We start from the raw sequence: 24395 nt of genomic DNA, 5'->3' as shown, positions 1-24395 counted from the left end.
GCCGCCTCCGCCTGAGGCCGGCCCTCCGGCCGGCAATGGCCTGATGGCCGGAGGGAAAGAAGAAAAAAAAAGAAAAAGAAAAGAAAAAAAAAAAAAAAAAAAAAAAAAATTTAAAATTTAATTGTACTTTTTACAAATTTTAGAATTCAGTCGCATTTTGACGACAAATTTTAGGATTTACCTTCTTCTAGTGAATATATCACTGTTTTTTTTTTTTCTTTCTCCTTCTCCAGTTCGACAGTCGCTGCAGGTACCGCAGCTTCTTCTTCCTCCCATTTTCCGTCATGGAGATCGACCCCGACATCTCTCGGTGGATGCTCGAGTTCCTCCTCCGCCAGCCCCTCCTCGACGACCGCTCCGTCAAGCTCGCCCTCTCCGCCCTCCCCCTCCGGGACTCCGACCTCCGTCTCAAGAAATCCGTCCTCCTCCGCTCCATCCAGTCCGAAATCGATGCCGCTTCCGTCTCCGAGAAGACCCTCGACGCCCTCGAAGTCATCGAGGAGCTCGACAGGATGGACGGCGCCGGCCAACCCGTCTCCGAGGCCATGCCGGAGGCGTACCGCTCCGTCGCCGTGGATTGCACCGTCAGGTTCCTGCACGGGCGGGTGGACGAGCGGGGCGAGTATTTCCGCGCCGTGGAGAGGATCTGGCGGGGTAGGGTTCGGAAGATGGATGAGTCGGCGGCCAAGAGCGGGCTCCTCTCGCCGGAGTTGCTCCGGTGGAGGCTCCGCGTCGAGGCGGCAATGCAAGATGGGGCCGAGCGCAAGGATCTGCTGGCGATGAACACGAGAGGTGATGCTTTTAGGTCGATTAGGGCTTATTTGGGCGAGGCGTGGGAGAGGACGGGACCTTCTTTCCTTGAAGTGGCGGCGGGGCGGATGGCCGAGGCTAATCCGTGCAGAGAACTGTTTGAAGCGGAAGCTCGTGCAGGTGAACGCAATGATTTGCCCGGCATCAGAGCGAGTGCAGATCTGATTAGCGAAAGTCCACCTGCAAGGATAGAAGATGATGGGAAAATGCCTGGTTTGTTCTTTTGCATTTAGTTGCCCTGCTACATTCAAGTGTTTTTTGGCTTGTGCTTTTGTGATAATATCTTTTCTCTTCTAGCTGATTGTTATTGGAGCATTAGAAACAAGTTGGTGAATTGGGTTTTTCGTAACGTATGAAGTTGGTTTCCTTAGAAACATCAAAGCTGGATGAGGGATTGATCACAACTAAGCAGCTTGCCCGCCATAGGCGATCCAAAGGGGGAGTTAAGATCATTGCCAATAATGAGGAAACCGGAAGAGATGCATCGCGGAGCGAATATGATACGCTCCCTACACCTGATTTTAATAGAGTTCAAGAAGCGCTAAAGTCTAGTTCTCTGGAGCTGCGAGCAGTGGTCACGGACCCACTTCCTGATGCGATACGATTGGCCGACTCCCTTGTGCATAACGCTGCCGGATCATCTACGAATTTTGAATGTGCAGAAGCACAGATTAGGGAAGATGTTAATGCATCCGATGCCTCCGCCGACCAGAATGTTGGGCCTGTTCCAGGTGGCGAAGTAAATCGTGTTAACCAGTCAACCAGCCATCAGAATAACCAGTGTAGACCTAGTTTGTTTGAAAGGAATAGCTCTGCTCATACCTATGAGGTATTTAAATCTGGTTATGGTTGCATTTTGCTTCGCCTCTTTTTACTTCTTTTTTTTGTGTCATTTTTATGTGTATGTGCGAACGTGTGCTTTTCTCTCCATGTCTCTGTCTCCTTCACACGTGAGAGTTATGGCTTGAATCGCATAACAATTATGCAACTTAATTTGTTATCGAAACTAAGTGTTGGTGTCGGCATTGGTCTGTCTAAATAAATAGCTCTTCCTTTGTGTAAGATACTTTGCCAGCATTTGCCTTGCATATATACATTAATGCTTCATTTTGTTATTAGCTAAAAGAATGGGCGTATGCTTCTAGGTGTGAGAAGAGGAAAATGTTCACTTCCGGGTTGTGAAGATAATTAGTAAAGCATGAAGAACAAAGGTCTTTCAATCTTTTGTAACTTTTTTTTGGTTATAGAGACTCAAAAGTCTCCACAGATTCAAGAATAGTACATCTATCTGTCATAAGAATGTTTTTAGACTATGCAAACATACATGCTGCATTAGATTTAGGATCATTCTTGCTCGTCATCTCTGTGATAGATGGAAATGAAGTGCTATCAAACACATAGGATGCTGAACTGCCCCTTTCCTCTTTCAACCCACTTTTGTAACTTTTATTAAGCATTTTTAGTTATAAAATTCCTACCTACAATACATCAATTGAACCTCTATATAGAAACTTAGCTTGGAAAAGTTTCATCTTGGGACAAAGGAAGTATGATGTATGGTGCAGACATGATGTGTACAGGGTTGTTTTAGAATTTAAGTGGAGTGCCTTTGTTTGGTAAGTAGTAATTAGTTTAGTGGAAAATAATAAATCCCAGTACATGGAAACGATGCAAAAGAAAGAGGAGCACTAGAAAAAGTTAAAGCATTCGTCAATTGAGACACGCCAAATGGAAGTCTAATTTCTCAATAAACTGAGAATTAGGAATCGAAGATTGACGAGTTCATTTTAGGAGGCAAACTTATGAACTTCTTCTCAAGCTTCATTCCTTTTTTGCCAATCAAAGCATTTGTACTAAATTATTAATATCTCTGTTTTAGCCCAAACACACCGATACTTTAAGGATAATAACTCTGAATCGGTTGGTGCTGAGCTATCTCTACTGCAAAATAATGTAATAATGGTTAACAGGGGACATTTTAGCAAGTAATGTCGAATTTGTGAGGCATGCAAATTATGGTACGTGTGTAGTTAGTGGTGCTTCTGATCCTTCTATCATCACATTCTCTCAGTTGAGCGTTTGATCAAGGAGCTATACATCTCTCAATGCTTGCTGGCTCTTCAATTGAGTCAATCTTTGAAGAAAGCCATTTCTTTACCGAAGCAGCCTCAATACTGCGGCTATGCACATCAGTATATCATGTCCTGTTCTTTCCTTCTTCATATTACTCTTGATCTTTTTGGAGATTTTGCTTAGCTGTTGTAGAATTTCTTCATCTTACATTGATGAAGACAAAGGTGGTGATAGCTTTGATCTGCTGAAATTTTAATCCTCTGTGGATTAATTTAGAACTATATTTGTAAGTTGGCCGGCATAAAAATTAGGGCATCATGGAGCCATGTCAATCTAAAAGTATATCTAATCATTTATTTGATTCCAGAAGCAATGAAGTATAGCCGTAAAAATGGAATGTAAGCACTCTTAATGCTGATTAACTCTTGCAGATGCAAAAGTGTACTGATGCCCAATGCTCCTTTTTTATGGTCTTTTGGTGAAATTTAGTGCTCTGCGGTGACGATATGATAGAAGTAGCTCATATTATGTTTGAAAATGATTATTTTCTAGTGGCACGATTCGATAGATGGCTCACCCGAAGAACCTTCCGGTAACTCAGACAGGCTTCAGTTACCCAGCCCAAAAAGAAGTGCTGTTTCTCCATTGAAGAAGCCATTGACTCGGAGTTTGAAAGTTTCTGGACGGAGAAAAGTAAAGAGATGGAGTTTGGAGGAAGAAGAAACTTTGAGGAACGGTGTCCAGAGGTACAATGTTAATTTTTGCAGTACCTATTAACAGCATGAGGGTTTCATTGTTGATATTTATTGTGCATTGACTTTTGGGTGCTTTTGTGTGGAAGTGGTGTCATGTGCTTTGAGTCCCAAGTTGGTCAAAACATCACGGCATCTCATCGTTATATTGTTCTTGCAATCTAGGTTTGGCAAAGGAAATTGGAAGCTCATCCTACACTGCTACCGCCACATCTTCGAGGAGAGAACCGAGGTAATGCTTGAATCTCATCATATGATGGATTGACTGCATTACGAAATGGAGCTTTTATCTGTTCAGGTGGACCTGAAGGACAAATGGAGGAACATGACCCGCTACTGAAGTGCAAATAATTGGTGTTTCTCCCAGTGTGGGAGAGGGCTTGCGTGCCGGTGCAGAAGTTTGTGTCTAACTTAGTCGTTTTAACACATTCATAGTAGTGTCTATGTCCATTTCGATTGTTGAGAACCTTCCTGTTAAGCTAGTTTGTGCGCAGCGAAGCACGTCAAGTGGGCATTAGTAGAATAGAACGTACGCAGGTGTAGTTACTCTCGAGGGCCTTGAAGAGATTGGAATAGTGAGAAACTTTAATGAGAGAAAGTTGGTTTTCTTTTATGTTAGTGTAAATTTACATCACTCCGGCGTATCGAAGGGAATTGGCATTCCTGTTCTTTTCTTTGGTTCCAACAAATAGGATCAATAGTTTTATTTTCTATAAAAAAAAACGCCAACTTGATTTTTTTAGCCCACGAAGAAATTCTGTATCCTCAGCTTTAGGGGTAGAATCAGGTTGATTGAAATCTAATTCGACAGAATTATAAAGTAATATATTGTTGCGGACAGTAAGAGATCGAATAGTAAAATAAACAGAGCAATAAAATAAATCGGATACCATGGGATTTATGTGATTTAATGGGTGGGATCTTCGTAATCTCTTAAGGAATAATATCTTAATCTTATAAAGGAATTCATAAATTTCTTGCGAAGAAGCAGCACCCTCTTTGATGCAATTCATGAAAAAGGTCAACTTCTTATATATACGAAAGAATTGTATTCAAAATATGAAATCTACACAAATTTGGAAAAAGATTCAAATTAGAAAACCTATTTAGATTGTATTTCCTTTGCATGGTCGGCACAGTTCCATCGGAATGCTCGGCCCTCCCGAGAAACTAAGCAGAGAAAAATTCAGCGAAACTTGGAGAATTTATATTCGGAAAATCAGGACATTGTAACTCATGTAAATATTTAACAAAAATAATAACAGCAGAAGTATTCTGAGTCTGACTACTGGGACAAGCATCTAAAGACCTCTTCTCAAATCCAAACTCGATCGTAAGCACAACTAAACAAATCACTCTCACAAATCGATTTCGAGCAACATGATCCGTCGAACTTCGGCCCGTGACTGGCGACGATCAGCTTCTTATTGTCTCTCCGATTTAGGTTCCGCGTCGCCATTGAGCCATAATCTCCCAAGCAGTAAGTAACATCGTCGTCGTCCCTGTTGACGTCCTCTTTCTCCCATTCGGACAAATCATCTCTAACCTTCAACTTAAACAATTCCTCCACACTTCCAAAGCATCCTCTCTTGGCCGCAAAGATCTCTCCATTGAATTCCAATAAATGGAGTTTCCAAATCTTGATGGACTTATCCTTGCAAGGGATGACATTCCATGTGCCATCTTTGACATTGAATGTACCTACTCTTCCCTTCAAGTCCATGCAATACAAGCTGCCTGCTGCATAGACTGCCTGCCAGGTTGAGTCGAAATCTGGATTTACATGGCTAAAACCATGCCGGGTCCAGTTTTTGTCCGACCCGACGGTGAATGTGTCGATTATGATTCGATTGTTGAGAGGGTGTATCGGCATGCTCATGATGAAGACGGTGCAATCCGAGGACGTAGGAGCCGCGGTGAATGTCCCGGCGCTTATAAGCCGGTTACGCCAAGGGAGGTCGATTCGATCTCGGGTTATCGGGTTGAAGAGGAAGATGGACGAGATCTCTCTCGAGGAGAGGAGGAGCCATCCGTGCTTGGAGGCGAGACAGTCGACTTGACACTCGAGCTCAGGGATTTGCACCACGTTGAAGTGCCCTGTGACCGGGTCGAGGAATCCATGGGCGGTTTCGCCGGAGAATGTTCCTAGATAGAACAAGAGGGGAGTTTTTCTGAGTGAGGCCATGGCACGAAGTTTTGGAATATGTGATTTAGGTGAGAATTATATATTTATAGAGAGAGAGAGAGGCGGTTTCGCAAATGTTTCCTAATTCAATTCGGATTTGGATAGTTTTAAAATTTGTGATTTGGTTTTGATAATTATCGACCAAATCACATATTACGTTCTCCAAATATTTCCTAACTCAACACGGGTTTTAATTAGTTTCCGTTCTTTGTTTAGTTGAACAGATTTTCGAACCAAAACTAGTGAAGGGTTTTGAAGATATTTCAAAAATTGAAGCAAGCATATCGAGGTAAGTAACATGCCAGTTGTCATATTATCAACAAATCAACATTAATCTAATATGTAATGATAACTTGTCAAGATATTCTTGTCAGTTATATCAACTTTTATTTATTTTTTTACTGGTTATTAATATACTTATGATTATGATTATCCACGTGTTTGATAATTTTTCAAGTCTTAAAGTAAATTTAAAACTATATCAACAGTTATTGACTTTTACACAAGATCCGCAACTTTCCATTTAAGAAAGCCAGTCGAAAATATTTATTAATTTCATAGAAAACAATTTTCTGACTTTGGTTAATAACTTTTCATAATTAACCAGGATAGCTTTCCTGTGCTTTAGGAACTTTTATTGAGAGTTCAATTACTGTTCAAGGTGAAAAGTAAATTTAAAGCTATCAAAAATTAGTGAATCTTGAACATAAGGGTTAATACAACGAAAAATCCTAAACCGATACACTTATGGCAATCAAAAACCCCAAACCGGTACACTATGACAAATTTATCCTTAATTAATTTCCGTTAAGTTTTACCGTCAAATTGTCGAGTTAGATGATACGTGAAAGTTGATGGATGTACAAGTTTAGGGTTTTACCCTCCGTTTGTCACAGATATACCAATTTGTGATTTTTCGTGATATTAATCCAATTTAACGGAAACTAACGGAGAGTAAATTTGTCACAAATATATCAGTTTGAGATAAAATTGTCACAGACGTACCAGTTTGGGGTTTTGGTGGTCAAAAAATTAGTTTTGGATAATTTTATCATAAATGTACTAGTTGGAATTTTTCGTGGTATTAACCTTAAACGTAATAATATCGTTTCAGGTCACCTCTGTGATAGTGGAGATGATGTGCTATCAAACACAGGGATGCTGAACCGCTCCTTTCTTTCTTTCTACCCACTTTTGTAAAATTTATGAAGCATTTTTTGTTATGAAATTCCTAACTGAACCTCTGTATAGAAACTAAACTTGGAAAATTCTCACCTCGAGACAAAAGGAAGTATGATGTATGGAGCAGACATGCTGTTTGCAGGGTTATTTTAGAATTTAGGTGGAACGCCTTTGTTTGGTAAGCAGTAATTAGTTCAGTGGAAAAATAACAAAATCCCTGTACATGGAAACGATGCAAAATAAAGAGGAATGCTTGAAAAAGTTAATACATTCAGAAACTGATGAACACCCAATGGAAGTCAATCGGAATCTCTCCGATCTCTCAATAAACTATGAATTACGAAGAGAAGATTGACCAGTTAATCTTTGGAGGCAAACTTGTGAACTGTTTCTCAAGCTTCATTCCTATTTTGCCATTTCAAGTATTAATTTCTCTGTTGTAGCCCAAACAGACCGGTACTTGAATGATAATAACTCCGAATCGATCGGTGCCAAGCTATCTCTACTGCAAAGCTATGTAGTTATGGTTAACAGGGGACATTTTAGCAAGCAATGTCGAATTCGTGAGGCATGCAAATTACGGTACATATGTGGTCAGTGGTCCTTCTGATCCGTGTATCATCTCATTCTCTTAGTTGATCGTTTGGTTGAGAAGCTACACATCTCTCGTAGGAAAAAGCTTGCTGGTTAGCAGGTTTATGAGAAGTATTTGTGGTTCTTCAATTGATTCAGTCTTTGAAGAAAGCCATTTCTTTACCAAAGCAGCCTTAATACTGCTGCTTCAGACATCAGTATGTCATTTCCCGTTCTTTCCCTCTCCGTATGATTTCTGATCTGTTTGGAGATTTTGTTTATCTGTTGTAGGATTTCTTCATTTTACATTGGTTAAGACAAAGGTGGTGGTAGCTTTGATCTGCTGAAAGTTTAATCCTCTGTGGATAATTTAGAACTATATTTGTTAAGTTGGCCGGCATAAAAATGAGGGCATCACGGAGCCATGTAAATCATTTACTTGATTCTTGAAGCAATGAAGTGCAGCCGTAAAGATGGAAAGTAAGCACTCTTAGCGTTGGTTAACTCTTGCAGATGCAGTAGTGTGCTGTGTCTTATATACGATGGTCTTTTGGGGAAATTTAGTTTGTTTGTTTTGACAATATGATGGTAGTCGCTCATATTATGTCTGAGAATGATCATTTCTGCAGTCGGACGATTCAATAGATGGCTCACCTGAAGAACCTTCGGATTACTCAGGTAGGCTTCTGTTACCCAGCCCAAGAAGAAGCGCTGTTTCTCCATTGAGGAAGCCATTGACTCGAAGTTTGAAAGTTTCTGGGCGTAGAAAAGTAAAGAGATGGAGTTTGGAGGAAGAAGAAACTTTGAGGAATGGTGTCCAGAGGTACAATGTTGATTTGCGCAGTGTCTATTAACAGCATGAGGGTTTCATTGTTGATATTTGTTGTGCATAGACTTTTGGGTGCTTTTGTGTTGAAGTGGTGTCATGTGCTTTGCGTCCCGAGTTGGTCAAAACATCGCAGTATGTCATTGTTATATTGTTTTTGCAATCTAGGTTTGGCAAAGGAAATTGGAAGCTCATCCTACACTGCTACCGCCACAACTTCGAGGAGAGAACCGAGGTAATGCTTGAATCTCATCATATCACATAGATTGACTGCATTACGAAATGGAGCTTTTCTGTTCAGGTGGACCTGAAGGACATATGAAGGAACATGACCCCCGCTAATGAAGTGCAAATAGTTGGTGTTTCTCCCAGTGCTGGAGAGGCTTGCCAGCCTTTTCATCACATACCGGTGCAGAAGTTTGTGTCTAACTTAGTCGTTTTAAAGATTCATAGTGGTGTCTATGTCCATTTCGATTGTCGAACACCTTCGTCAAAGCTAGTTTGTGCGCATGAAGTACGTCAAGTGTACATCAGTAGATTAGGATGTACGCAGGTGTGGTTACTCTAGAGGGGAGGGCCTTGAAGAACTTGGAATAATGAGAAAATTTAATGAGGGAAAGGTTGTTCTTTTTTATGTTAGTGTAAATGTAGATCAAGCTAATCATTTAGACATGGACGTATGGACGATTCAGGTGCATTTGCACGGTCGGCACAGTTCTATCCTGAGAAACTAAGCAGATCAAATTTAGCGAAAATTGGAGAACAGATATAAGGAAAATCAGGACATTGTAATTGTAACTCGTGTAAAAAACAGCTATTCTGACTCCTAGGACAAGCATCTAAAGACCTCTTCTCAAATCCAAACTCGATGGTAAGCACTACCAAACAAATCATTCTCACGAATCGATTTCGAGCAGCATGATCCGTCCAACTTCGGCTCGTGACTGGCGACCATCAGCTTCATCTTCTCTCCCTCTCTTGGATTTTGTTCCGGCATCGCCATCGAGCCACAATCACCCAAGCAGTAAGTAACGTCGACGGCGACCTCCTCTTTCTCCCACTCGGACAAATCATCTCTAACCTTCAACTTGAAGAATTCTTGTACTATCCCGCGGCGTCCTCTCTTGGCTGCAAAAATCTCTCCCTTGAGTTCCACTAGATGGAGTTTCCATATCTTGATGGACTTATCCTTGCAAGGGATGACATTCCATGAGCCGTCTTTAACATTGAATGTACCTAATCTTCCCTTCAAGTCCATACAATACAAGATGCCTTCTGCATAGACTACCTGCCAGGTTGAGTCGAAATCTGGACTCACATGGCTAAAGCCATGCCGGGTCCAGTTTCTGTCCAACCCGACGGTGAATGTGTCGATTATGATACGATTGTCGAGAGGGTGTATCGGCATGCTCATGATGAAGACGGTGCAATCCGAGGACGTGGGAGCCGCGGTGAATGTCCCCGCGCTTATAAGCCGGTTACGCCGAGGGAGGTCGATTCGATCTCGGGTTATCGGGTTGAAGAGGAAGATGGACGAGATCTCTCTCGACGAGAGGAGGAGCCATCCGTGCTTGGAGGCGAGACAGTCAAGTTGACACTGGAGCTCGGGGATTCGCACCACATCGAGGCGCCCCGTGACGGGGTCGAGGAATCCGTGGGTGGTTTCGCCGGAGAATGTTCCTAGATAGAACAAGACGGGAGCTTTTTTGAGTGAGGCCATGGTATGAAGTTTTGGAATATGTGTGATTCGGGTTAGAATTAAATACATAGACATATACATATATATATATATATAGCCCGTTCTGCAAATGTTTCCTAATTCAACTCGGATTTTGATAGTTTTAAAAAATGTGATTTGATTTTGATAGTTATCACCCAAATCACTCCTAATTCAATACGGGTTTTGATAGCTTTTGAATATGTGATTTGGGTGAGAATTGGATAAACCAGCAAAGTTCTTATCTGGTTAGGAACTTTTGCCGAGTGTTCAATAACTTTCCAAGGTCAAAAGTAAATTTCAAAAAACCGTGGAAGAATTAGATAAACCGGTAGCCATTCTCATTCGGGCTTAGAAGTAATACTCATCCGGGCTTGGGCCGGGTCAAGCCCAACAGACTAGGGTTCGGCCACCGACCCGGCTGATAAATCAAAATACGCAGAGATAAAAATATAAATAAAATAATAATAATAATTTAACCCGAATTAAAGAAAAAATAAAAAGGAATGAAACACGAAACCTCCTCTTCAATTCCTCTGCCTCTTCTTCCTCCGTTTCCCACTCTCTCTCTCTCTCTCTCTGGACTTCACAGCGACCAGCCAGCCATCATCGACTGCAGCAGCAGGTACTACATGATGTGATATTCATTTGACACTGCGTCGAAGCTTCGCCTGAGTGAACCCCCGGAAGCTTGATCTTTTTTACCTTTGTTGGTTCCGGTGTTTCTTGTAAGTTTTGTATGGTTTTTGTATCTTATCTTGGCCTCTCTTTTTGTGGGTGCAAGGCGGCCTGGGGATTGATTTTGATGACTGTTTGCTGGTTAAATTGGAACGCTTGGTTCTTTTTTCGGGTTGCGATATGGGTTTGTGTTGTTGGGTCGAGCTTGGGCAATCTGTGTTCGTAAATCGGGTTACTTTCGAGATTGTATGTTCGACTACGCGTCCAAAATCAAGATCTTCTTTGAGCACTACAACGCACTCATGGGCACGCACGTATTCCTATCTTCCTGAAACCTTTGGGTTGCTTGTGTGTCGAGAATGGGCTAGCGCATGTTTATGAGTGCATTCTTGAATTGGGTACCGGTAGATTGCTTTGCATCTGCTGTCTTTTGTCACTAGCGGTAATGCTGTTTCTAGGAATGCGAATCTATGCATTTGGTTGGTTTTTGATTCTCCGAGGTTGGCCACGGGAAGTCCTGCCATCACTGCCTGTGTTTCTGATACAGGACTAGCGGGTACGCGAATGGAGCAGACTGAAGTAGTTGACGAGAAGCTGCCCGATGGAATATTGGAGAGTGTATCTGAAAGCAAACAGGAAACTCGTGATGAAATGCTATCTAGGCACAGGTGTGTGTTTTTTTCGTTTCGCCTTCTTTTGCCGGATACACACGCGCATTAGAATTTGTTGTGCATGAGCTACTGGTATATCTTGCTCTGAGGCAATGGTGTGGTCTAGTTTTCTCCGTTTTTTATGGAGGAACAGTTGTCTCTTATCCTCCCATTTCCTTACGGAACATGGCAATCAAATTAGATTAATTTGTTTTTTGTTTTTTCCTGAATTTGAACTGCATACTTTCTGGCCCAGTTTAATTAGCCAATTGCTGTTGCACAACACAAAGGCTGTAATTGGGTTGAAAGACATGGTTTATAATTTTTAAACTAACTTCAAGTAATAAAGATAGGATTATTTGAGCTGTGTTGTCTATAGGTGTGGCTAATGACAGTCATGGCATTAACCTCGAAGAAAGTGAAACATTCGGGTACCTGTCATGGACAGAATAAGTATCCCTGATATTTATTGATTTATAGAAAGGGGTGATATTTCCTAGTAATCTTTGTGTGTATGAGTGAGCAAGAGTGTGTGTGTGTGTGTGTGTGTGTGTGTGTGTGTGTGTGTGTGTGTGTGTGAGAGAGAGAGAGAGAGTACTTGATATCTTTGTTTGTATGAGTGCGCAGGCATTTGTGTATGTATGAGTGCATGTTTGGATACGTGAAAACCGCAAATGAGGTTATTTGTGCACGCTCTGTTTTTTGAGTCAAGTTTCAAACAATTTTAGGATTAGGTGAATGCTTTTATTCTTTTGCAGATTTTGTATGTCTAAGATTTGTGACATTTGACTTGATTTGGAATCTAATTCCTAGATCCTTTTTGACACTTGAAGTGGACAAGGTTATGAATTCGATGCAAAATTGCCTTCTGTAACCTGGTTGGAAATTTTATTGTCAGCCTTAGTATGACACTTGTTGCTTGTTGCTCCATTTATAGCCACAATGAGTCCTTCAAAAAGCGGTTGTGTTGCAGTATTAAGTGCCGATTGGTTTCGTTTTGACGTCAAACGCAGTAGCTCTTGCTAGAGCTGTAATAACCAATAGGATCTGATTCTTCTTGATTGTTCACACCACGTGTATGCGTCCTGAAATTTTGCTTCAATAAAGACTGGGAACAATGTTGCAGGAAAGAGGTGTCACAGCTACAAAACAAGGAAACTGAACTGAAAAAGGCAGCTGCAAAGGGCAGCAAAGCTGAACAAAAAGCTAAGAAGAAGCAAGTGGAGGAAGAAATCTCTAGGCTCTCCACTAAACTCAAGGAAAGACAAGCTGAAGAACTTGCTTCATTAGGCTACGATGGGGCTAATGGAAATGTTAAAGGCAATCTCGACAATTTGGTGAAGGCCATAGCTGGGGTTTCTGTTGCCAGCCAGTCTGAACATTCAAAACCGAGCAAGAGCTTGAAGAGACGGGAGAAAAGAGCTCAGCAAGAAGCAGCTAGAGAGCAGAGGATTCAAGAAGAGCAGCAGAATATCGTGAGCGACCGGATGCTAGAAAACGAGAAGTTGGAGAAGAAGCTTGAACCCCTTGGATTGACTGTTAATGAGATAAAGCCAGATGGGCACTGCCTGTACCGGGCCGTGGAAAATCAATTGGCCTTACTCTCTGGAGGTTCTTCTCCTTACACATACCAAGAGCTTAGAGAAATGATCGCTGCCTACATGAGGGAACACGCTTCGGAGTTTCTCCCATTTTTCTTATCCGAAAATACGGTCGAGGGAGATACTGATAAGTCAGCAGCGGAGAAATTCGAGAATTACTGCAAAGAAGTGGAGTCGACAGCTGTATGGGGCGGACAGCTAGAGCTCGGTGCGCTAAGTCACTGTCTTAAAAAACACATAAAAATCTTTTCCGGATCATTCCCTGATGTGGAGATGGGGAAGGAATATCAGTCTGATGGCAGAAGTGGCTCGTCCAATTCGAGCATCATGCTCTCTTACCACAGGCACGCATATGGGCTTGGAGAGCACTATAATTCTGTGGTCTCGACCTAATGAGATAGTGAAGGGAAGTACCTTCATTGAAGAAAAATAGTTGAAATGCGTTGATGGTCAATGTGTGGTTACTTTTTCAGCAGCAATAGGTTTTTGTGTTCCATTCTGAGTATCGAAACAGCCGATGTGAACAGAGGTTGGAACTTAACCTTATGTGTGTTCGAAGTTATGAAATTACACTTTTTTGCAGTGTAGTTGAGTAATACTTTTCTCTAAATTCAGTTTAGGCGATAGTTAATTACTGTATGTGATTTTCAACTCAAAGAATACACTGATTTCAACGTATTCATTGAACATGCGAGTTTTGCACATCTGAAGACTCGTCAGATTGCTAGAAATATTAGAAAACAGGTGCTCCTTCACAGACCAAGTGATGAATACAAGAACAAATGCCAGCCACTAAAGTTTCGGCTCTTTGCCTAATTGTGATGCTTTAACTCACAAAATGTGGCTTGGCCGACAATTTTTTTTGAATTAAAATCAAACATGATCTTTAGCAGACCGAAATTAGTGGAGAACACAGACATCACGTCATCAACACTTTATTTGTCTAATATAATCACGCGTGCTCGCTTAAACATTCCCATTAGCATGTACTTTCACTTTCCTAATATCCAGTTGTTTCAATGCACTGCGTCTTTTCTTGCTTTATGTCGATGATTGCGCCTTTTTGTCTCTCTGTTTAACTCTCAGGTATCTGTATCCAGAAACGTAGCAGTAGATATAGAAAATGAGGTCAAAAGTCAAAAAAGGAGGGATCAAGAGATTTAAGGCATTGTAAGAATAACAGTTTACTCTTGAGGATTGAGGATTAGACATCAAAAGTGAGCCTTCATTTGTCGAATCGAGTAGTTTCGAACATTGAAGATCAGTTCATGTCGATGTCACGACCCAGAGCATTTCTTTTCTTGGTCACATGTGTAAGATTCAAGTGCTTACTCTCAGAGAACTGTCGACAAGAATGATCACATAACAGCAAAGCAAAGCCAATTATCAAAATGATCAGCATGACACTACACAAAAACCCCACTAGCTATCATACTATACATTCACTCACTATTCACACACCCTTTACATAATTCAAGAAACCGAGTGCCGCCTCCGCTTCTGAAACAAGAACCGCGACTCGGAGTTGCCCTTCCCTCCTAATGGCTTGATCGCACTTAACCGAAACAAAGAATGCAGCTTGCTCAACTTCTTGGTGAATGATTTGAAGAGCTTGTTACCGGGATGGGACCTTATAAGTTCCTGCTTCATTGACACGTGGTCTTTTTCCAAGTCGGTCAGCCTCATTCTCATTCTTGCAACCTCGAGCTTCAGCTCTCGGTTTTCTCGCCTCACCGATGCATAGTTGTCTCTTGGAGATATGGCTCCGCTCCCGGCCCCGCTTCCGGAACGCTGAGGAAACTGGCCCTGGAGCGATCCAAAGAAGAATTGGTTGTGGCCTCCATTCATGGCATTCCTGAGACGGATCTGCTCAAAGTACAGCACTTGAACCGCCATCTGCACAGGCAACCTCTCGTTCTGCGCTGCGTGGCTGCAGGCTTCTTGAGATAGTTTTTGGCAATCGATGGTTTTGCACAGGCGGTAGCGCTCCGAGTCCTTGATGTTTGGGTGTACCTGTTAGACAAAGGGTCGAATTTTGGCCTCAATGAAATGAGTAACTTATCATCTGCACTCGCGACATGCACACAGACAAACAGAGGGTCACCTTCAGAAAGATGTCCACAGCTCGGTAAAGTCCATCGCTCACTACACGAGCGTGGTCCGGTAGCAACTCTGTCAAAGCTATGAACTTGGACGGCGACAAGTTTGAGTCCACCGCTACTTCAGTGAGATAGTTGTCCAACAGCTTGGACACCTTAAGAATCGAACTCTGTTTAGGAGATCCGGGGCTGTCAAAGTCGTAAACCATTTCGCTTTCATCTCTCAAATGATTGTCCTCATCCTCGTCCTCATCTAAGTTCAGAAAGATTGCGAAAATCCTCAAGACCAAGTCAGTGTCGTACATAGTGATGCTGTGGCTGTTCCCATGTGAAGTGGCGGGAATGAGGATGTCTTCCAGAATTGCCTGGTCGAGTTGAAGGCCAATTCTCCTCTCCAGATCGGATCTGCACGAAATAGAGGCCGATGATCCAATCGCAGCTTTTAGCAAGCTCGACAAGAACCCCATTGGAACGGGACTCTTCCTCGACTGCGTAGGAAGCAAACTAACAATTGCTTCCACCATGACTTTTTGCTTCTTTATCAAGTCTAAATCCGGTAGGCTTCCTTTCATCACGTTCGGATCTCTAGCCAAAAGGCCTTGAAGAGAAGTTTGTGCGTAGTTGATCAGAATTTTGCTGATCATGTCCTGTTTCAGCCCCTTTGACTTGACTGCGGATAGGACACGCTGGAAGAAATCCAGATTAAGCACAACGAGCGATTTGCCCCACCAATCGGTAGGCGTTTCTGGCTCCATCACTTTTCCCTGGAAGTTGTGGTCGAGCTTGGAGAGGCCGGAGGTGAGCTGCTCTTTGCAGGCATTACTCGCGATTGCATTTATGAGGCGTGAGACGAGGTTTATGTCCTCTGCTACTGGCAAGAGCGTCCCACACTGATGGAGCACCGAGATCGAGTGGGATATGTTGGGAAGCACGGTGTCCTTGATATATGCTTCTGCTCGAGATTCTAGGTTCTTATCGGCGAATTCCTCGGTCATTTCCAGGTAGTGAGCAATGCATCGCAGCGAAGCAATGTTTGCTAATGCAATGTCGACGTTTATGCCGTAACAGAACTTTGCAGCGAGCTCAAACGCCTCTGCACCTCCCGGGACAGCGGTGAGATTTATCCTGCAGATTTTGGGGTCCTTCGCTTCCAACAATATTTTCCGGATTCGTCCACTACGAGAAACGAGAGGAAACTGCAAAAGAGTCAAATCTGTGAGTAGGCAAATTTAAACAAGAAAAGGAATTAAAGCCACATGGAGTTTGAACTGAATGTGCTCAGGCATAGTAGTTAACATCTTTCTTCTCTGGAATTGTTATGCATAATCGTGTGATTAACGAGTGATGGTAATACAGAATTTTCTTGGTTAACCAGCCGATACGGATTGATACTTACTTGATTGCAGACAAGCTGCAACAGCTAGGCGTTTAAAGGATCAAATTCAAACAATAAGCGCCCTTTTCTCTCTAAATGGAAAGAGAGAAAGTGAAAAGACAAAAAATACAATAAAGGAAATTCTTTTACACCGAAATAGGCTTTCCATACCTTGTGGAGAGCAAAGTTCGATGTTCCTACTTCCACAGTGAGATCGCTAGAAACATCGGATATCGGCCTGCAAGTAAACATTAGGTGAGATAGAAGCCCAGAAGTGTGAATCTATTGCAGGCTCAATTTTTTGCATACATTTCTGGGAGGGCCAATAATTCAAAAGCCATGCAGCAACTTCTGCTGTTATAAGCCTGTATTGCCATTTTATCGGCCGTTCATGTTAGTATTATTTCGACAAGAACTCAACTTATACAGAATTAACTCATTGAATCTTTAAAAATCAGGGTCCACCATGAACCGATGATTCGACCTGAATCGGTCAGGTCAGTGAATGACCGACCCTATAATTGATCGACATGAGACAACAAGGGAGGCAAGACGAAAGCAAATAGTGATGGTAAAAATGGAATCAAACTTAAAACAGATTTAGATATGATCCAGACGTGGGTCCCTTGTGGATTTCGTTCCGATAAATCGGATGTGCAAGTGTGTGAATCCAGGAGCTTCGTCATGTTCAAGCAAACAGTACTTGTACAACGAAGTCGGAGTCCGTACTAAGCTCGAGGGCATGGGGAGAGTCGGTCCTCGAATAAGTTAATTGGTCTACAAAATGTTGACAATCACAGTTCACAACATGGGAATAGACAGGGACAAGACATGGACGTTTTATCAACCGAATCTCGTGATGCTGTCGCGCGCAAAAAAAAAAACAAAAGAAGAGAGAAAAGAACAGTTGATAATTTTCCACGATGCTGGAAATTCGGTCTGCCTTGTTCTGCGGCCTTAACTGTTCTGTATTCTTACAAGAACCCGGTTTTGTGAATCAACTTGGAAGTGCACAAAATCTTTCCTCAATCTTATGCACTCGAAGCATTTATGTACTGCAGATAAAAAGCAGACTCCAGAGGCAACTCCATCAAAAAGATAATCTTAAAACGCCCCAGGAATTGCTAGACGACACGATAGTTGAGGAAGGAGGGAAAACAAAAGGAGTTATACCATTCAGAAGCATGGCGCACGCTGGAACTTGGACGAAACGACCTCTTCCCCGAAATGCTGGGCTTCAGTTCACCCACTGTCACGACGCCCATCTCTTCTCTTCCCCAACTTTTTACAAAGAAAGTTCTAACAGAAAGAGAAGCGATAATGGCAACAAAAACGATAACCTCGACTCTTCTTCACAATACTCCACCGACGAGATGAAATTCTCCTCCACAAATTCTGGGTCGACCAACAAACAAGAATCTAATGCTGTTCTTTCAAGAAGCGGACCCTTTTGGCCTTGATCCACCAAAGCTCATGTTTCCTTCATTGATTGACTACTCAGCTTTAACTCTCTCTCTCTCTCTCTCTCTCTCTCTCTCTCTCTCTGTGAGTGTGTTTGTGGAGAAGTGAAGAGAAAGGTGGAGGAGGAGTGTGGAGAGGAGTCACACGAAGCCATGCAGGAGGAATTAAAGGCAGGTGGTGATGACTTTGGAGTCCCCTCTGTTCAGACTTTAATGGGAATCTTTTTACTCTCTTTTTTTTTTATAATGAGAATGTGCTTCATTTCTCAATCTTGGTCCCCAGAAAGAGAAAAGTCAAGGAAAACAGGAGGGAGGGGGGGATTGTGCGTGTGTGCATGCATTTTTCAAGCGCTTTTCGGTGAAAGATTGCGAAAAGGGAGTCCTTTTCCTGGAGCAAAATCGCAGGAATCCTGAAGGCCTGTCTGTCTCCCTGTGGGCTGTGCTTTAACTCCAATGATGATGATGCCTAAGGGCTAAGCTACACAAAAAAACGATCGGTTTTTTCTGTGATAAGACCAAATCATTTGTACGCACGAACTCGATCACTCGCACAAGCGACGGACTATATCATCAAGAACAAGAACGTGAGCTGGACTTGTGATTGCTACACGTCTGGCTAGAGCTGGATGATACACGCGTGTCAAGTGCAGTGTTCGCCCTCGTCGCTTTCAGAGGCAGATAAAAAGAAAGGGTCACCTTTTCTCTTTACTTTCTGGTTTTTTTGCTAGAGTTGATTATTCTTTTTTTTCTTTCTTCTTTTCCCCTTTGGATTGTCTCTTTTTTTTTTTTAGTTGAAACTTGGCCAGATAAGAAAATAAATCTCAACTTTTTTTTAAAGGGGTTTCGATTTTGTCCCGCCACATTTTAATCCCGTCAAGACAATAGTCAACTTCTCACTTCTCAATTCCATTTCCAATCTATCCGGGTCCTTTAACACGATTTTCTGAGAGGGAATGTTTCTTTAGATTGCTTTCTGAATTTTAATTATGCTCCTACTTTTATTTTTTTGTTTTTCGTGCGATTTTCTTCCACCCCTTCTTCGCTTTTATCTTTTAAGTTGGAAAATATGTACACGGCTTTATACCGGCCTGTCTTTATTTTTATAGTTTTCTAGTTATATTTGTAAAAAAAATAATTAGTTAGGTTTTTGTATAAAGAAATTTTGGCCTTAATGGATATTTTGCAAATACCTTATGCTAAACAAGGCAAAAGGGTAATTAACTTTTAGTTTTTGGAGGGACTCTAGATTGGGGATATATTTCATATGATTTCAAAAGGGAACCACTTATTTGATAACCTAAAAAGATGGAGAGAAATTTAAGAAGTGATGAAAGGGTTAGAATTCTTATTGCGATTTAGCCTATTTTCAAAAATTGGGATTCTTCAAATTTTGGGGTAAAGTAAATTTACCCTTTTGAGAGTAATAGCATAAAATGTTCCTCCATAGTGTAGTACGTGTGTAATTATTCATTGAACCCGATACATGTACCGAAGTGAATCTGAATCGTCGGATCCAGTGTGACCGAATGGGATCCGCCATTTTCAACGGTCCAAATTCCACGCCATAATTTCTCAGGTGCATATAGCTATAACCATCATGACATATGATCACGACCGACCCTGTGGCAATGATGATCACATCATGGAGTCTCGCTTTTGGCCGGAGGGTTTTCCACCTGCAACAGCATATCATATCATGTACTAACAAAAAAGAGTTATGCCAAGCAAATGGCTAGGATCATTGAAATTGGCCCTAGCCCCTTAGTATATTTTCCCCCTGATCACCACCACCTTTAACTAATCTCTCTTTTCTCTTTAAACTATAGTTTATGCTCTCTGCATCTACATTGCAGCTTCGTGAAGAAACCGCATGCTCTTCTTTTAATCTTTCCAATATTCATTTGACAAAGTGTGTGGTGTACATGACCCCTCCATAGCTTATGTGAGCCACATCTGTACAATTATATTGTCCTATTATATTAACTGTCCATGGAACTTTTGGAAGAACCTTCCTTTTCATTTATTTTAAAATTTTCATACGTATATTTTTAAGAAAAAGGTCTACTAGCTAAGCCTATAAATTAGGAGCTAATTAGGCCGACTTTGTCTAGGATCTCTTACCATCACTTTATGAAAAGTTGAGGAATATAGTCATTATGTGGACAGCTGCTGTTTATATTTATCGTTCCACGACCGAAAGTGCCAGTGAGCAATAATTTTGATCTTTAACCATCTGATCTAACTTTATGGCAATCTTCCTTTCATTCTCTCTAGCATTAAGATAATTGGCAAGCGAATTTAGAGAGTTTACGAATTCACAAGGAAAGGAAAAAAGTTAATATCCACTCACAATTGTCAGCTCTCTAACATCTCTTAGCACGATATAATACTCAAGTCATATCTCTATATAATACCCAAGTCATTCTGATAGAATTGCGACAAAAGGTAAATCGAGATTAGTTTACAAACTGCAACACAGATTGTTATGATATTATCTGGGTATACAAGAGGGCGCACTTCTTTAAAAGGCTAGTTACAGTTCGTTGCATTATTCTCATGACGATTATGCCTTCTAAATCTCCTTGATTTGCTCTCACCATGGTACTAACGAACAGCATTCCAGATTAATCAAGAGTTCTAATCATTAAAACTTAGTTTGTCCTGGTACAGATCGATGGATCCTAGGCCATCTGCTAAGCGTTAACAACATCCTACCAAAGTTTTGGCCTACTATCATAAATAGTTCAGGCCATGGAGGGCAGTAAACAGTATAAAAATGGATTTTGTTCCTTTTCCTTTTTCTTTTTCCTTTTTCTTTTTTTTATCTTTTTGTAAATATAAGAAAATTCCAAGAAGTTATAATGAGGCCACAACCGGCAGAATCAATGACGAGAGGCTTGCTTCAGCAAAGGTGACATAAAAAGAAATAAGTTGTGTGGCTCTTCGCTAGAAAAACATTTCTCAACCTGACCTGCAAATTCTTTCTCATATATTCACTTGAAAGTACTTAGGACCATATGCTTTTGGTGCTTTAAGGGTTCTTAAACAAGTTATCAGTCATCATCTGTCTTCTTAATCACGTCAATTAAGCAATCCCAATCATGTTATTATAGGTGTCATTAGCTTTTTGCAGAAGCACAAGATCCCCCCCCCCCCCCCCCTCGCACCCATCCCCCAAACAAGAAATAAAGGAAGGAACGAAGAGGGCTTTCTGGTGTAATTCTTCCTTCTTCTCACCAATTTCAAATGTTATTTTACCATCCCCCAAACAAGAAATAAAGGAAGGAACGAAGAGGGTTTTCTGGTGTAATTCTTCCTTCTTCTCACCAATTTCAAATGTTATTTTACCGCCCTATTAGATCAAAAGCAAAGAGCTAGAAGATAAACCACTAAAACAGCTTTCGATTCTTTCCGTTGTATTCGTTTGTAATAGAAAATAAAACTTGAAATTCTAATGATCCTTCTTTGGATTGAGCAACATAATAGTAGAACGGTTATTGAAACCTCAGTCATTGCAGAAAATACGGACCGTCATCATTTAGAAATCATCTACATGCGAACCTTTTAAGTATTCCCACTGTACGAATCAAATTAACATGGCGAAATCAGAATTTGGTTATCCATGCCTTAAATGTGCATGTAAACTTCTGTCTCAGCCATGTCAAACACATCTCTCCCAAGAAATTTCTCTTTTTTTTTCCTATTCCAAATCTCCTCCTGTTGAGACCACATCCTGTGACATCATATCCAAAGCCTGTTCTCCTCCTGCGAAAGCCAAAAGAAGATATAAAGGACAGAAAAAAAGGGGAATTTTCCCAGGAAGGTGAAAAGCAGACTGGGACTGAATGATTACGGCAGGTGACCAAAGCCGGTGGTCATGATGGTGGAGTACAGGAGACACTTTGAGCCCACCATTTGGAATTCTATGCCAGTTTTTTTTTTTGGTACAGCTCATGGCCCGACCTGCCAACAAGATTTTGGGGTTAGCATTCTTGGGTACAATTCTCTTGGAATGTCTCTGAAGTTTTACGTCTTAAGGTCAAGAAATTTGATTGATGATGCCCAATCGTATTGCAGATCGGGTCAAAATCGAACTGTTTTTCCCACATTTACCACCTAAAGTAATGTAAAGTGGGGTTTATGGAGTCCCCTCCCCCTTTATTTCTTTTCATTTGCAAAAAACGAAAGAAAGAAAAATGATTGATGCGTGGTGAATTTTCCAGTTTTCACTTTTACCCCTTTGTACCTCATCGACGAAATGCATTGCATGAAGACATAGGAATCATGATTTTTAGCTTAGGATAACATAAGATAAATCCAACACAAGAATTTGGAGATGCTTTTTATTTTAATATGCTAAGGGATATAAAACCCGTGGATCATCATGAGCTAGACCATGATTACCTTGAATTAGTCTTGCTCGAATTGTTGGTCTTGACATGTCCCTAGCAGAAGAATGCAATGGAGGATTTTGAAAAAAAAGGAAAACATTAGTTTCGATCGATTGGGAGAGATTCGAAACTTCGTGCGGACAGAACTTCGCCACGCATTAGCTTTTTCAAAAATCGTAATGGGCCGGCCGATTCAATCGAGTATCGGTCCTGCCCTCGCTGTGACTTTTGATCGATCATGTTCGGCTCGATTCGTTTTTTATCGATTTAATTAGAACATGGCACAATTCAATCCGGTCTCCGTAATAATTTAGAAGATACACCGGTACGTACAAGCAATTATTTTCGATTTTTTGCACGCATTAAATGGAAATTCATAACTTTTTTTTTTAATTGAACAGAACCTTGTTTGGGCTACAGGCTTCTTCAGCATTTTCAGAATTGAGTGACCATTAGCCTAGTTATGACGGGAAGCAAAGAATTGGTTGATCCTCTTAAATTGCAATTTTTTTTTTTGATCGAAACTCTTAAATTGCAATTAGCGAAAGAGAATGTTCAGCAATTTCTTTGAGTTGGGCCATAAGTTGTGCATTAAGTCAAAACCCAGAAAAGTCAATGGTCTTACGCTGACACAAGGTAAAGCCCACTTTTCCATGGACAGACAAGATGACATGACAAGAGCGCGAAGCATATAAGCCCACTTGAAAAAGCCCAAAAGTTGTATTCAGCACCATAGTTAAGAGCAGCAGAAACTTAGGTGTAAACGGAATTTTATGTGACGGATGCAGTGGGTGATAGTAGCAGGCAGTGTAAACGACTGATCAAAAGCGAGATACATACATACATGGCATTGATAACCAAGTAGAGAGAGAGAGAGAGTTGGCTGTAATGACTACATTGACTAATTGTCAAAAAAGTTAATAATTAAATTGGTCAAATTGAAAAGGTTATGATTGATTAACATCAATAGATTTATGAATTTTATGGTAAATTTTTGGATAGAAGTGCTAATGCAAACCAAAGGAGGAGGAGAAAAAAATTTAAAAAGTTCAACAAAGAAAAATGGGAAAAGCCATTATACATTGAGTAGAAAATAACATAAAGAGTTTCGTCGGGGCAAAAAGTTCAAACATATGCGAATGTTATATTTTCTCTCCTATCTTATACGCAAGCTAACCAAAAAGTAAATTTCGTCTCATTTTTAATTATTTTTCCAAATTTCCCTTTATAATGTAAAATAAAAAAACAAAAAGAATATACAATTAATATTTTTAATACTTATGTATATATATTTATCAATTCTTTTAAATCACAGTTATTAAACTTCACGTACGAACAATCTTAGCGTCGAAAATCGAGGGCCTGCCTTGGATTTTTGGTGTTACTGAAATGTACCTCACCTAAGCAAAGGGAAGCTGAAACCTTTCGACTGGGGCCGCCCCCTGTTCAGATGTATATACATGGTGGGCTGTTATGATCGTATTCCTTATTTAACGTGCTGGAGCTTGCATGCCTAATTTTCCTAATTGGCTGCGTTTGGTTGTCCGGATTTCTAAACAGGATAGGACTGGATAGGATAGGATAAGAAATCCTGAGATTCCTTTATATCCTATCCACTGTTTGGTGGACTACGGATTTAAAGTCGGATAGGATAATTTTTTTTTTTTTTGCTATTCACGGGTCCGGAGGAGTCGGTGAAGGAAAAAAAGCTGAGAAATTTTTTTGGTGAAAGCGCACAAGGTGTGGGAATGAAGATGACGGCGAGTGGAGCGTAGGGTTTCTGGAAAAATAGGCATTAGAAATCCTATCCAGGTCTATCCCAACCCCCCTTGGATTTTTTTATCCGGGCTATATCCGGTCTATATCCGACCTTATCCTATCATGGACCACCACCAAATACAGAATAGGATAAAACATATAATATCCTGGCTTTTATCCGGTCGACCAAATGCAGCCTATATGTTTAACGTACGAGAGATGTCGGGATCTCCACAAAACCTCGGACGAAGCAATTTAAGGTCTT

General features: G+C 41.1%; 4 protein-coding genes and 1 long non-coding RNA gene across 11 annotated transcripts; 3 read left to right on the top strand and 2 right to left on the bottom strand.

Moving 5' to 3' along the window:
* Positions 1–214: 214 nt before the first annotated feature.
* LOC115673647 (uncharacterized) lies at positions 215–8738 on the top strand. Of its 4 annotated transcripts, none has more exons than XM_030595871.2 (5): positions 215–1023; positions 1182–1639; positions 8205–8398; positions 8570–8636; positions 8703–8738. In XM_030595871.2, exons 1-5 carry the CDS (start codon positions 285–287, stop codon positions 8721–8723), a joined length of 1479 nt encoding a protein of 492 aa, XP_030451731.2. In that variant the 5' UTR covers positions 215–284; the 3' UTR covers positions 8724–8738. The 4 variants fall into 4 exon arrangements, with proteins under 4 accessions (XP_030451731.2, XP_056170835.1, XP_030451727.2 ...); XM_056314860.1 differs by lacking the exons at positions 8205–8398; positions 8570–8636; positions 8703–8738 and adding exons at positions 3504–3629; positions 3801–3867; positions 3934–4304; XM_030595867.2 differs by lacking the exons at positions 8205–8398; positions 8570–8636; positions 8703–8738 and adding exons at positions 3436–3629; positions 3801–3867; positions 3934–4304.
* A 516-nt stretch (positions 8739–9254) lies between these two features.
* Positions 9255–10121, bottom strand: LOC115673582 (F-box/kelch-repeat protein At3g18720-like). Its single transcript, XM_030595793.2, has one exon. The coding sequence runs from the start codon at positions 10119–10121 to the stop codon at positions 9255–9257; it is 867 nt and encodes a 288-aa protein (XP_030451653.1).
* Positions 10122–10590: 469 nt separating this feature from the next.
* Positions 10591–13629, top strand: LOC115673668 (OVARIAN TUMOR DOMAIN-containing deubiquitinating enzyme 5). 3 transcript variants are annotated; one of them, XM_056314597.1, is made up of 4 exons: positions 10653–10743; positions 10903–11027; positions 11344–11464; positions 12573–13629. In XM_056314597.1, exons 3-4 carry the CDS (start codon positions 11361–11363, stop codon positions 13438–13440), a joined length of 972 nt encoding a protein of 323 aa, XP_056170572.1. In that variant the 5' UTR covers positions 10653–10743; positions 10903–11027; positions 11344–11360; the 3' UTR covers positions 13441–13629. The 3 variants fall into 3 exon arrangements, with proteins under 3 accessions (XP_030451762.1, XP_056170572.1, XP_056170571.1); XM_030595902.2 differs by lacking the exon at positions 10903–11027 and having other exon boundaries at positions 10591–10743; XM_056314596.1 differs by lacking the exon at positions 10903–11027 and having other exon boundaries at positions 10706–10846.
* A 781-nt stretch (positions 13630–14410) lies between these two features.
* Positions 14411–18429, bottom strand: LOC115673522 (BTB/POZ domain-containing protein At1g03010). Of its 2 annotated transcripts, none has more exons than XM_030595717.2 (4): positions 17695–18429; positions 16693–16759; positions 15152–16342; positions 14411–15060 (listed from the first exon to the last, which is right to left on the bottom strand). In XM_030595717.2, the coding sequence occupies exons 1-4, from the start codon at positions 17784–17786 to the stop codon at positions 14521–14523; spliced, it is 1890 nt and encodes a 629-aa protein (XP_030451577.1). In that variant the 5' UTR covers positions 17787–18429; the 3' UTR covers positions 14411–14520. The 2 variants fall into 2 exon arrangements, with proteins under 2 accessions (XP_030451577.1, XP_030451578.1); XM_030595718.2 differs by lacking the exon at positions 17695–18429 and adding an exon at positions 16831–17089.
* LOC130138946 (uncharacterized) lies at positions 15565–16517 on the top strand. The gene is made up of 2 exons (XR_008817201.1): positions 15565–15702; positions 15803–16517. It is a non-coding gene; the product is annotated as an uncharacterized LOC130138946 (long non-coding RNA).
* Positions 18430–24395: the final 5966 nt, after the last annotated feature.

This window comes from Syzygium oleosum, unplaced genomic scaffold, assembly GCF_021117445.2.
Source record: "Syzygium oleosum isolate NSW1041296 unplaced genomic scaffold, Sole_v2.1 Sole_v2.09, whole genome shotgun sequence".
NCBI classification, from domain to species: domain Eukaryota; kingdom Viridiplantae; phylum Streptophyta; class Magnoliopsida; order Myrtales; family Myrtaceae; genus Syzygium; species Syzygium oleosum.
The sequence above is the reverse complement of the archived record's forward strand: the minus strand, read 5'-3'. Positions and strand labels throughout refer to the sequence as shown.

Bases quoted from the DNA above. Each gene is read 5' to 3' on its own strand.
- LOC115673647 (XM_030595867.2), top strand. From the start codon at position 285: ATGGAGATCGACCCCGACATCTCTCGGTGGATGCTCGAGTTCCTCCTC. The intron at 3,630-3,800 runs GTACAATGTTAA...CTTGCAATCTAG, and splicing joins TTGAGGAACGGTGTCCAGAG to GTTTGGCAAAGGAAATTGGA. The intron at 3,868-3,933 runs GTAATGCTTGAA...TTATCTGTTCAG, and splicing joins TCTTCGAGGAGAGAACCGAG to GTGGACCTGAAGGACAAATG.
- LOC115673522 (XM_030595717.2), bottom strand. From the start codon at position 17,786: ATGGGCGTCGTGACAGTGGGTGAACTGAAGCCCAGCATTTCGGGGAAG. The intron at 16,760-17,694 runs GTATAACTCCTT...GTTTACTTGCAG, and splicing joins GTGCGCCATGCTTCTGAATG to GCCGATATCCGATGTTTCTA. The intron at 16,343-16,692 runs GTATGGAAAGCC...ACTCTTTTGCAG, and splicing joins CGAACTTTGCTCTCCACAAG to TTTCCTCTCGTTTCTCGTAG.
- LOC115673668 (XM_030595902.2), top strand. From the start codon at position 11,361: ATGGAGCAGACTGAAGTAGTTGACGAGAAGCTGCCCGATGGAATATTG. The intron at 11,465-12,572 runs GTGTGTGTTTTT...ACAATGTTGCAG, and splicing joins GAAATGCTATCTAGGCACAG to GAAAGAGGTGTCACAGCTAC.
- LOC115673582 (XM_030595793.2), bottom strand. From the start codon at position 10,121: ATGGCCTCACTCAAAAAAGCTCCCGTCTTGTTCTATCTAGGAACATTC.